This window comes from Silene latifolia, chromosome 10 (assembly GCF_048544455.1).
Source record: "Silene latifolia isolate original U9 population chromosome 10, ASM4854445v1, whole genome shotgun sequence".
Taxonomy (NCBI): Eukaryota; Viridiplantae; Streptophyta; class Magnoliopsida; order Caryophyllales; family Caryophyllaceae; genus Silene; species Silene latifolia.
In genome coordinates, this window is record NC_133535.1 from 101,194,994 (window position 1) to 101,207,030 (window position 12,037).

Sequence of the window (12,037 nt, forward strand, 5' to 3'; positions counted from 1 at the left end):
GCTTGGAAGAGGGAAATTGAATCCCTCCAAATCTCCTCCCCCTTCATTTCCCTCCACCCTCATTTGTTATCCAAACAAAGGATTTTAAATCCCTTACTCTCCCTCCCTTTCTTTTCTTTCCAAATCCTTCAATCCAAACACACCCTTAGTGAGTTAGTGGGCACAACAAGGCTTATCCTATATATGGGGATCAATACTATGCAATTTCAGTATACTTTTCTTATAGTAGATCTTTTACTATGCCCTTCTCTTTGGTGCGGTATCCCTATCATTTATTTCTTTAAATGTTAACCCTTTTAGAAAAAATAAAAATAATATAAAGGCAAGTATTGCACAAACATTAACTGGAAAATACAATTTGTGCGCAAAAACTGTACGCGCGCGTGCGCTTTTCGTCTCTGACTCTCTTCGCCTCGCCCTTTTATAACTAAGGTGAGCGCTCTTCAGTATCACCTTCACCTTCTCATTTTCTTTTTATTGATTATGTTTAGAATTGGACAAACATTTTAGATCTACGCACTTTAGTACGAAGTAGTAATTTGTAAGGTCACTACTCAGTACTCACTATTAAGAATTGAAAACATCAACTTAATTATTCTATCTTGCAGCAAATACCCCAAGAGTTTACCATGATCTTTAATGGGTATGTACCTCATCGATTTATCATTGAGAGTGCTATGACTCGTCAATGCTGGAGAGTGGAAATAGAAGAGGAGAGGGACGGAGTAATTTATTTTCGTGAAGGCTGGGAGGATTTCGTAGAAACACACGCTTTAGAAACTGGTGACTTCCTACTCTTTGAATACGAAGAACAGTCGATTTTCCTAGTGAAAGTATATGACAGAAATGGGTGTCAAAAGATGGTTCTAGATGCACAAGGGGGTAAACATAATCCTGTTAAGATTATTGAATTTGAAGAAAGGGAAGAGAGTGGAGCCTTCAAATATGAACCAAAATTACTCGGAACAAATCTCCCTGGTCAAGAGCGTGCAAAACGGTTATACACAGGTAAATGTATGTAATTAATAGTATGAAAGAGAAGTTCAATTGCTGTTGAGTTTTCATAGATATAACTGGAAATTAATTTACACGTCTAGATAAAAGCGGGATATACAAGAAGAAGCACGCAATTACGAGGATTCCAATGAAACATGTAAGAACAGCCAGGGTGCTGTTCACTGAAAACAAAATGATTTTCTCTGTTAAGATCCACAAATATATGAAATATCAATTTCAGCAGATGGTATACTTCTACCCTTCCTTTATATATATGTACGATGAAAAATAACTCGCTCTATTTTTGCCGTAGCTGGCTCAGAAACTGTGAAATGTTCAAAATAAAATAAAGCTTGATAACCAGCAAAAACCACTCTATATACTATATGCAGACCTTACCAAAGGCGATAGCAATGAAGTTAGCGAAGAAAAATGAATTGATACTTGAGGATGCTATGGGAAATCGTTGGCCAGTTGGACTCTCACATGTTATTGATGGTCGTGCGGCTATAACTCGTGGATGGAGGGCATTTACGAGAGATAATAAAGTTGCAGGCGGAGATTTATTGAGGTTCGAGTTTCTCTCAGATGATCTCGTCAATGTTTTTGTAAAAAAAGCTTCTCAAGTTGAACATAAATCTGAAGAAGCAAATTTGCAAAAAGGAGCAACCATAGCACAAAATATGACTTGTAAGTTATGGCGGATTAGTGGGTTTCTTTTAGTCTTGTAGGCTAAACTATGTTACTTGTTCAGATTACAAATTTGAAGTGGTTCTCTTCTCGTAGTCAAATGCACGTTGCTTCCCAGGCGTCAAACCATGCATGTAACATTTCAAAGGAAGAGAAATCACGGTTGCATATTAATTTATAGTATAGACTTCGGATGGTATCTTGATATTGTTTGTTCTTCTATGTACGCAGGTGAAACTGATGAGCTTGATTCTTTTTGCACGGATGTCAGTCCAGCTGAAGCTTCAATCACCACCAGAAGAGGCGGAAAGAGGGGTTCTTCTGAATCAAGCAGTTCTTCGTTTTCTCTCTTATGGAGGCCAGCCACTGCTGGCATTTACCTGGTATATTAATTAATGTTTCATCTTAGTAGAATTTATCCTTTCATCTTTACTAGTGATCAATTGATGGAACATTTTTACTATTAACCGTGTTACTTAGACTCTTCAATTTGGGTGTCATATCCATGTCTGACGTAACCCTATGAGTAGGGAGTCTGTACATGACCTATAAAAGTTCAAAAGTTTCTCGATAAAAATGGAGGCGCAGTCGCGCAGATGATAAAGATAGTTCAAGTAGCAGTTGTATGATTTTCAACAATTTTGAAGTTCAAACTTTAAATTATACTCCGGAATTGTATTTTGAGTCTGTTTTCCCCTACCAATGTCCGCATCCTGGACAGTCTCTCCTGTCTCCCAAAAAGTTCAAAAGTTCAGCAATCATAGCGAGTCGACACTTTGATATGTACCAATCAGACACCCATACTTGAGCACAAGGAACATACATTATAACATGAAATCATTTGAAATAATCAACTTGTCGATATGTTTTCAAATTTTCAGCATGTTCCAAAGGCAGTAATTGAGGGCCAGAATCTAGTGAATAAAGACAATGTAGTGCTTCGTGATCCTGACGGCAAGTGTTGGCCGCTTGAAGTAAGCACACGCCGTGATGGTCGTGTCGCCTTAACCAATGGATGGGTTGATTTTTGGAAAGGTCATGCCATCAAAGTCGGCGACTCCTTGGATTTTGAATTTGTCTCTGAGTATTTAATTCAAGTAAAGATCAATAGAGGTAAGTCAGCTCGTTTTTCTTAACAGATTTGATGAAGTTATCAACTTGCCGCCTTCCACGCCAGAAACGGTCATGACTCGGTCCACTGGTGATGACTAGTCTCCTAGTCCTAGTCCAGTTCATCCTATACCTGAAGCCACGGTTAATGTTCTATGAGTTGTTGCCGTGTACGACTTTATTGTCAGGGGAAAGTAATAGTAATGTCGAGATTACATGTAGCTAGCAAGAAGGCTCTCCCGAATCGAAGTTATTACTACTATATATTGGATAACGTTGTTTGTGTACGCAGGTAAACTCGATGACCTCGATTCTTGTACCGCTGATGTCAATCTTGCTGAAGCTTCAATCACCTCCAAAAGGGCTAGAAAGAGGGGTTGTTCAGCTGAGCCGACTAGTTCTTCATTTTCTTTCTTATGGGGACCGGCCACTCCTGGCGCTTACCTGGTACTGTAGTCTATCTAACTATCTTTTACCTTAAAGTAAATGAATCCAGTCGTCGTTTTTGGCCAGGAAACAGATTAGGTTGCATTTGTATTGTTACTTGAATCTTCCCTTCGTGCCTCATACCCATGTTTCAACACAAGACTATGGATATGGAACCCGTAGTCGGTAGTCGAACCTTAACAAATACTCCCTCCCATCCACTCTTTTCTTCCCTATTTCCTAAAACGGATTATTCAGGTTTTCTTCCCTTTTCTTTTTGAGAATGTTTTTATTAATATTATACTCTTACCTCTCTCCACTCATCAAACCCCACTATATACTTTATTAATATTTAATTCTAATTATTTCGCCTCTCCCCAATAACCAAACCACGTCCATCTCCTTTATTAATATTTAATCCTAATTATTCATAACTCTATCCAATTACCAAACCCCACTCATATTTTTATCAATATTATACTCCCACCCTTAATCTTCGTGCCCACTTCAAATGGGAAGAAAAAAGTGGATGGGAGGGAGTAACAATCCTTAATTCTCTTAGGATTTGTGTGTGACGAATAACGAAAATAGAGCATGGCGCCATGAATTGTGTGTGACGCATTTTGTATGATTTTAAGCATTTTTAACCTTTTCGTCTCTAATAAATTTCTGCGTCACTATATAGAACCTTTTTTTCTTAACGTACACCGTAACCTTGTGTGACATTCTTACATCCAAACTTCTAATTATATTTTGAATTTGAAAATGTTTTCCGGCACCACTGTCCTCATTCTCTACCGAGTCTTGGTGTTTCAAAAAATTGGGTCATTATAGGGAGCTCGATACTTGGATTTGTACCTGCATCGACACCTTACCCAACTGAGTGACTAAATAACATGGTTTTGATTTCATATATTCAGCATGTTCCGAAGGTAGTTACAGAAGGTCAGAATCTGGCGAATAAGGACAGTGTAGTGCTTCGTGATTCTGACGGCAAGTGTTGGCCGGTCAAAGTAACCATGCGTCGTGATGGTCGTGTTGCCTTAACCAATGGATGGGATGACTTCTGGAAAACTCAGGGCATCAAAGCAGGTGACTCCTTGGATTTTGAATTTGTGTGTGAGGATCTCATTCAAGTTAAAATTAATAGAGGTACGCCGTTCAAATTCCGTAATAAAGTTGAAAAAGATATCAACTTGAGCCCCACTAATAACAATGACCCTCCTACGGAGCCAGAAATGTTCATGACCCAGGCTGCTGTACCGGTGGTTAATAGGCCTGAAACGACTGATGCTGCACTTGAACTTGTTGATTTCAGTTAGTCTCTAGTTCATGAATGTGCCGATACCACAACATTAGTGGAAATGTATGATTTTTTGCATGCCAAGATTGTATGAAAATGGTGGGAATGTACTGAAGTGAACAGGTGTCGGTGTTGATGTTCTCGTTAAGCTTGTGTCATTTTGTGTAGCCATGTAAATTATCGAAGTTGCTGCATGTCGTTTTTGGAACTCTATGACGTGTTAGTTTGATTAATGTTACATGTTAGGCAAGTGGATGTTGTAGTTTTGATGGTTGTTATTGTCAGTCGGCCGTTGTTATTGTGTGGGATCTTCATATGTGACGGATAAAAATGACACTTATATGATAGACAATGATCACTTTAGGTTAAAAAGTGACTAAAAAAGGCGACACTTTAAAAAAAAAACGAGGAGGCAATGGATGTTATGGAACTCCGAAGTGCAGGAGGAGAGGGCAATGCTGTATGCCGAAGTCCTTCGTCTAGAATTCGCCAAAAGTTTGCTAATAAACCCAAAAATCAACGGAAAGCCAACAAAGACAGTTTTAGAGTCTAGGTATCTAATAAACTTGCAAAGCACTTTCAACTGCATACTCCACATTCCTCAACTGTTTTTAAGCTCGCTTATATCTAGCTGTCGAAAAGGATTTCTTGCCAAAAGCTCGAATCTCATAAATAGAAGCAAGCAACCCTCTAAGGGTAATTAACAGGGAAATGGCCATGAAAAAATAGTAGATCGTCCTTAATTTATCTGACGCCTTACCAGAACCTATGAGTTCCGAGAGTATCGCGACCTGCAGCACAAGATCACATTTATTTGATCATTAGTCGAGTTTTACCGAGGATACTCCCGCGAGACTCTTGCCAAAAGTTTTATCTAAAATTGATGAGATTTAGCTTCTAAAGTCAAAACACCCTAAAAAAAAGACAATAGTATTTGATTAAATAAATAAAACAAAGGATTACCAGTGATGTGGTTAAGCAAACTCCATGGATAAGGCAGGTGGTGTTAAACCAAGAGCTGCCAGAAATCATGGCAAAGAGATTGATAATAGAGAGGGGCCATAACACACAAAGCTCCATCCATGCAAAACCCACATAAAAACTTGGTTTATCAACAACCAAGTAATAATCTAAATAAGTACTACACCATGAACTAAAGTCTATCAGAAATTTGGGTTGGTATTCTTGTGGCACACAATACTGGGCATCAAGAAATGGAGCAAACATTGCCATTAGAAAGAAAAACAGGAACACAACTGTATCTACCATTTTCAGGGTGATTAATTTCTGGGTGATTTTGTTTTCTTTTCTTTTGGTTTTGGTTTTGGTTGATTAAATTTGTATTCAAAGTATGAGGGGTACAGGAGAGTGATGATGTAAGTTTCTGATCATGTCAATAATTGTTTGGTCAACTTTCGAGCTCCCAACAACTTACTCCTTGTCTCCCATCTATATTCTATTCCACAAATTCTCATTATAGACGGGAGATATTTTCTATAGTTATAGACGGACCAAATATCCACCCACAGTATAAGACAATCAACAAGTTGTATGGTGGGCCCCAAAAATGTCACCATCCCGTCATTTGTTTATCTATTTCACTATAGACGGATATTTTAAGCTAAAACTCTTAAAATTCTCAACTTATGTAAAAAAAAAAATATTACCTCCATTCCCGTCATTTGTTTATCTATTTTATATTTTTGGTTGGCTCATTCAATTGTTTACCTTTCTATTTAGAAATGCTCAACAAATATAATCCACCACAAGATATCAAGATTCTTTGTCACAAGCACCCATAACTCTCTCTCTCTCTCTCTCTCTCTCTCTCTCTCTCTCTCTCTCTCTCTCTCTCTCTCTCTCTATATATATATATATATATATATATATATATATATATATATATATATATATATATATAATCGTGTTCCGTCATTTAAACCGAAGTCGACACAGTAGATCTAAGCCCAATTACTTGCGGATAAGAAAAAAGCCCAACATGTAATCATACTTAATCCCACAACCCAGTACACTATTCCCCGTAACCCCACACTATCCTCACATGACTCTTCAATCACTCACCCAGATCAACTAACTCCGTAACCTCCGTCGTCGCCGACAATATTTTTCCGACCACCACTTACCTCCGTCACCGAATAAAATCTTCTAATTCTCATAAATACAAGAATCCCAAGTATTGAGTAGAGAAAATCTTTACCTTTGAGGCAATTCTTTAACAAGTCAACAATCAAAAGTGCTCCTCTACAAAGTCGGCTCCTAACAAACACAATAATACATATATGAAACGCGTACTATTCTTAATCAACTACCCAACTACAAGCAATTTCCCTCAAACTCCCCAAATTCTAGGGTTTTGTCTTTATAAAGGTGATTAGAGAAGAAAAGGATAACTTAAACTGGGAAATTAGGAGAAGATTAGTGAAACTTACCAACAGATTAATTAGGAATAGATGTTCCTTGCTAAATCTCCAAATCTCTCTTAAGAGATGTAAAAAATTCAATAATAAGGAGTAAGATGTGTTTTAGAGTGAGTTTCTATGTGAAAAGTGTGATAGAGACCGCACATGATATATATATATATATATATATATATATATATATATATATATATATATATATATATATATATATATATATATATATATATATATATATATAATCGATCCTGTCATTTAAAGTCAAGACGACTGTAAATCTAAGCCCAATTACTTGCGGATAAGAAAAAAGCCCAACATGTAATCATACTTAATCCCACAACCCAGTACACTATTCCCCGTAACCCCACACTATCCTCACATGACTCTTCAATCACTCACCCAGATCAACTAACTCCGTAACCTCCGTCGTCGCCGACAATATTTTTCCGACCACCACTTACCTCCGTCACCGAATAAAATCTTCTAATTCTCACCCTCTTATCACATCTCGCCATCTCCCTTGTACATCTACACCGAATTACCACCTTGTTTATGACATTAAATCACCGCCGTCGGCAACATATTTTCTGCCCGATTATGATACATGTAGAATCGTAATATCAAGTCAAGAGCGTTTGTGGTATTAATTATTCGAAATTTCTTGTCAATTTTTGTAGATCTAATCATTAATAAAAGAAATTAAATATAAAAAAGACACATTAATGGTGTCGAGGAGGCGTTTGTTGGTGTCGAGGAGGCGTTTGGCGGTGATATTATTGTTTGTTTCCTACATTTGTTCCGGTGTTGTGTGATGTTAGTCGGTGGTGTTGGTGGTCGGCGGTGTGGAGGTGGTCTTAGTCGTCGTCGACAGTGGTGGTTCAAAGTTTGGCAGTGGATACATGGAGTACTATATCTGGATACATGTATGAATTTGTCGACGGTCTCACCATTTCCCGACGGTCTTTGCTTGTTTTGTCTTTTTTCAAAATTTTGTGATTTAAGCATAGATCTATGAAAAAAGGAAGTAAAATTTTCAAAAAATATTTGTTTTATTGATTCAGTGGGAAGATTTTGAGTCAATGATATAGTTGGCTAGAATGGTTCCGGTGGTGGTGTGAATTCGAATTTTGAATTGTTGTTCTTATGTTCCGGCATCGTGGCGTCAGTATCGGCGACAGTGGGATTGTTAAGGTGCACGACGGCGGTCAGAGGAGGCAAGGGTGGTGGTTATCGGCGTGTATCTGAATGGCCAGCGGTGGTCTAAGGTATCGTTGTGTGAAAGCAATGAATTTTTGGCGTTTTTGTGGTGGTGGGGGCAGTGGTGGTGGCAGTGGCGGTGTCAGTGGTGGGGCCGTGGTGGCGGTGGTGGTGGCAGTGTCAGTGGTGGTGGCGGAGGTGGTCGGGTCGTGGTGGAGGTGGGGCCGTTGTGGAGGTGGGGGCCGTGGATACACAAAATACTACCCTAGATACACCTGATATTAGTACGGTATACATGTGTATCCAGTAGTAATACGTGTATCCAGTAGTAATACTATGTGTATCTGGAAGTATTATACTGCGTATCCGCAAAAAATATAAAATATAAAATGTATCCACAAATAGCATGAAACATATCCGAGAGTTAGTGTTAAAACTTGTAATAATTTACACAAAGTGTATCCGAATGTAATATAAAATGTATCCGCAAATAATATAAAACGTATCCGCAAAATATAAGATATGTATCCGGGCTTTAATGACATGTGTATCCGCAAAAAAATTACTGTTAAAAAAGTGTAAAAGTGCATATAGAAATTAGTGTGGAAAAAGTGTATCTAGTTATGTTATAAAATGTATCTGAATAAGAAGTGTATATGACAAGGTAGTAAAATGTATCTGGAAAAAAAAAGTATAATTAAGCTAGTTCGTACGGTTCGTACTGTAACTCAGTTCGTACCTGAACCCGCCCCTATATATATATGAGATCTAATGAGTCCACCCAAATTCCTTGAGTCCATAAGTCCTCTTGATGGCCCTTGGATAAGGGAGATGGAAGGCTGAGATTGAAGGGAAAAATTAAGGGATTAAGGCTAAAATGAGGGGATTGATGCTAATTAATCACTTTCCCTCTCTACCATCACTAATCAAACCCTAATTTCACTATAAAAGCCTTCTTTTTCCACTCACTTCTCTCTCCTATCACACAAATATCATTCCTCTCCTCTCTCTAAAAACCAAATAAATAAAAAAACTCAAAAAATATTTCCGTCATCTCTTCCTCACTCACCCACCTACTGTAATACTCCGTATTTATGAGTCTTGGGGTACTCTATCGAGTAGGCCTTACTCTGTCGAGTAAGGGAGTTTTGCGAAATAAAATAGTTTCTGACCTGTTGGGTACTCGATCGAGTAACTACGATACTCGATCGAGTAGGGGGGTACTCGATCGAGTACCATGGCTACTCGATCGAGTAGACGGTTTACGGGGGTTGTTTTCTCGGGTTTTGTTAATTATGCGATTAAGTTATATAATCTTTTCGTCATTCATTCTAATCACTTTTCTAAAACCTAAATCACTGTGAGAAGAGAAAGCAAACTACGTTCATCACCTTAATCGCATTGTTAACAAATCCCGGAGCTTGGAAGGTCGGATTTCACTTGTCTTTACACCGTTGTAATCCTTGCGTCGAGGGTAAGACCTTTATACCGTTTTTATTATATTTCATCAAAGTTAGTTAAACCCTAATATTGGGAATTGGGGATTTTGTTGTGTCATGTGCATAGTAGTAATTATGTGCTTGTATAATTAGGAGGAGGATTCGTAGAGGAAGCTTTTTGACTTCAGCTGTGAGATCGTCTGACAATTGTGCTTTCCAAGTAGGGTTTCCCTACTCAGTATTACTTACATGTGGTGTGGTGTTGTGCTGTAATTAGTATAATTGGTTGATTCAGACGATGTTGTGATTGTGATTGTGATTGTTTGTCTGTGGTTCTCGAGATGCGTTCTCGGCTGAGTGGAGTCACTTGCGGAAGTGGCTTCACGCCCTAGTTTCGCCCTTCGTGGAACCCGCCACGGAAGGGGATGTGCACATTAATGGGATCGGGTTATCGCTCGGTATGATGAGCGGGGCTTAGGTGGGAACGATCGCGGTCCCCCATCGGCGGGCTGGTCCAGTGTGGACGATCGGTGACGGAGATGGAGTGGAGTGCTTGATCGTGTATGATTGTTTGAGTTGTGTTGGTTACTGTATTGTTGATTATACCTCTTGTGTAAATAGTACTGACCCCGGTTAATGTTTTAAAACCTGCGGTGATCCATTCGGGGATGGTGAGCGGATATTGAGCGGTATGACATGAGTACTTTGGGATAGCCGGGATTGCCACGATCATATGATAGAAGTCTTTCGCATTTGTAGCCTATTAGTTTTATAGACATTTCGATTAGTTCAAGAGATGCAGTAGTTTTGAGAACATGTATTAGTATTTGGTTTGGTTTTTGGATTGTAACTTTTCGCTAAAGTATTACTATTTAAATATCGTTTCATTATTGTTTATTTGATTATCATTGCCTCGGGTAACCGAGATGGTAACGTCCTTATACCTGAGTGGTCCTGGTAAAGCACTTGGAGTATGGGGGTGTTACAAAATGGTATCAGAGCAACGATCCTGAAACCTGTAACCAATGAACCCAATGAATATAGGGAGTCAATTAAAATGAACCCGGGGTAAAGGTTGTAGGAGCTAATGCAAAGGCTTGGGAGACGTCCTAAAGTCGCGAACTCGCCCTACAATTTTGAACCGGTCACATGGGGGGAATATCTGTTAAGTCGTATGTGTTGTTTGTTCGCTTGTGTGTGGATGTGATGAGGTGTGTTGTAAATGTTGGATGTTTGAAGTAGAAGTTGAGAATATGAATGAAATTGAAGAGAAATATATATATAGAACTGTGTTGGAATGAGAAGCATGATGGGTGATTACTATGTGGCATTAATAACATGATATAATTGTTTGTTAATCGCATGAGCAGTTGAGTAGCTTGGTATGCATAATTAGGACATGATCTCGTGTTCATAAGCTGTTTTACATCTTAGAATATGTCATAGCATGCGGGTAGCATATTCGAGTTAGCATGACTCGATCGAGTGGGACTGACTTGATCGGGTGGGTTTTTGACGTTTTTACGACCAGAATCGAGTTTTAGGGTACTTGATCGAGTAACTAGGGGTACTCGATCGAGTAGGGGGTCACTCGATCGAGTAGCCTGGCTACTCGGTCGAGTATGTTAGAGGTCAGAAGGTTTGTTTGTGTTCTGGAGTCGAGGTACTCGATCGAGTATGGGAGGCACTCGATCGAGTAGCCTCTTACTCGATCGAGTAGGTTGGGACACTCGATCGAGTAGCACCTGGGTAGCCTGTTTTCGTGTTTTGAGGTTTAGTACATGTGTTTATGTCTACCCTTTCTTATATATAGCTTCAAGATGCCGCCTAAGAGAAACGCTTACTATGCGAGGGCCGGCCATGAATACGGATGATATTGTTAAGATCTTTGGAGCACCAGGATGCTCTTACCGAGGCCTTAAAGAAAGTGAATAAGGATAAGGAGGTTGATCACTCTAAGATCAGCCTTTACATAGCTAGGTTCAACCCAAAGGAGTACAAAGGGACCGGGAACCAAACCTCGCTGACAACCGGCATCGTGAGATGGAGAATATCTGGACCGGTTAATTGTCCCGATGAGATGAGTAGAGCAAGCTGCGTTCTATCCGAGAGAGGCAGTGGTGAGTGGTGGGATAAGGTGAAAGTGAGTGCGAGAGAGATGTATGCTAACCAAGGCTTACCTGCTATACCTTGGGATGAGTTCCGTAGGGCCATGAGAAAAGAGTTTGTGCCGAGCATGTGAGAAGCAAGTCGAGAGAGGAATTCGATGAGTTCAAGATGACATCTAACATGTCGTGGCCGAGTACTATAAGCGTTTAATGAGAAGTCTAGGTATGCTTTGAGGACATGGGATTGAGTGATGAGAATCACGCGCGAGGTTTGAGAGGGGTTGACCACTAGGATCATGGATAAGCTCCCTGTAGGAGTCCTTACGATGT

General features: G+C 39.3%; 1 protein-coding gene and 1 long non-coding RNA gene across 3 annotated transcripts; one reads left to right on the plus strand and one right to left on the minus strand.

The window, feature by feature from the left end:
• Positions 1-261: 261 nt before the first annotated feature.
• Positions 262-4,787, plus strand: LOC141605774 (B3 domain-containing protein REM6-like). 2 transcript variants are annotated; one of them, XM_074424665.1, is made up of 9 exons: positions 345-432; positions 609-1,008; positions 1,098-1,243; positions 1,389-1,686; positions 1,918-2,069; positions 2,568-2,799; positions 3,089-3,243; positions 4,143-4,374; positions 4,459-4,683. In XM_074424665.1, exons 2-9 carry the CDS (start codon positions 630-632, stop codon positions 4,542-4,544), a joined length of 1,680 nt encoding a protein of 559 aa, XP_074280766.1. In that variant the 5' UTR covers positions 345-432; positions 609-629; the 3' UTR covers positions 4,545-4,683. The 2 variants fall into 2 exon arrangements, with proteins under 2 accessions (XP_074280765.1, XP_074280766.1); XM_074424664.1 differs by having other exon boundaries at positions 262-432; positions 4,143-4,787.
• An 83-nt stretch (positions 4,788-4,870) lies between these two features.
• On the minus strand, positions 4,871-5,904 carry LOC141605775 (uncharacterized). The gene is made up of 2 exons (XR_012526474.1): positions 5,489-5,904; positions 4,871-5,316 (listed from the first exon to the last, which is right to left on the minus strand). It is a non-coding gene; the product is annotated as an uncharacterized LOC141605775 (long non-coding RNA).
• Positions 5,905-12,037: the final 6,133 nt, after the last annotated feature.

Excerpts from the sequence above, each read along its gene's own strand:
- LOC141605774 (XM_074424664.1), top strand. The coding sequence starts at position 630 with ATGATCTTTAATGGGTATGTACCTCATCGATTTATCATTGAGAGTGCT. Across the intron at positions 1,009-1,097 it reads TGCAAAACGGTTATACACAG|ATAAAAGCGGGATATACAAG; the intron begins GTAAATGTATGT and ends TTACACGTCTAG. Across the intron at positions 2,800-3,088 it reads TCAAGTAAAGATCAATAGAG|GTAAACTCGATGACCTCGAT; the intron begins GTAAGTCAGCTC and ends TTGTGTACGCAG.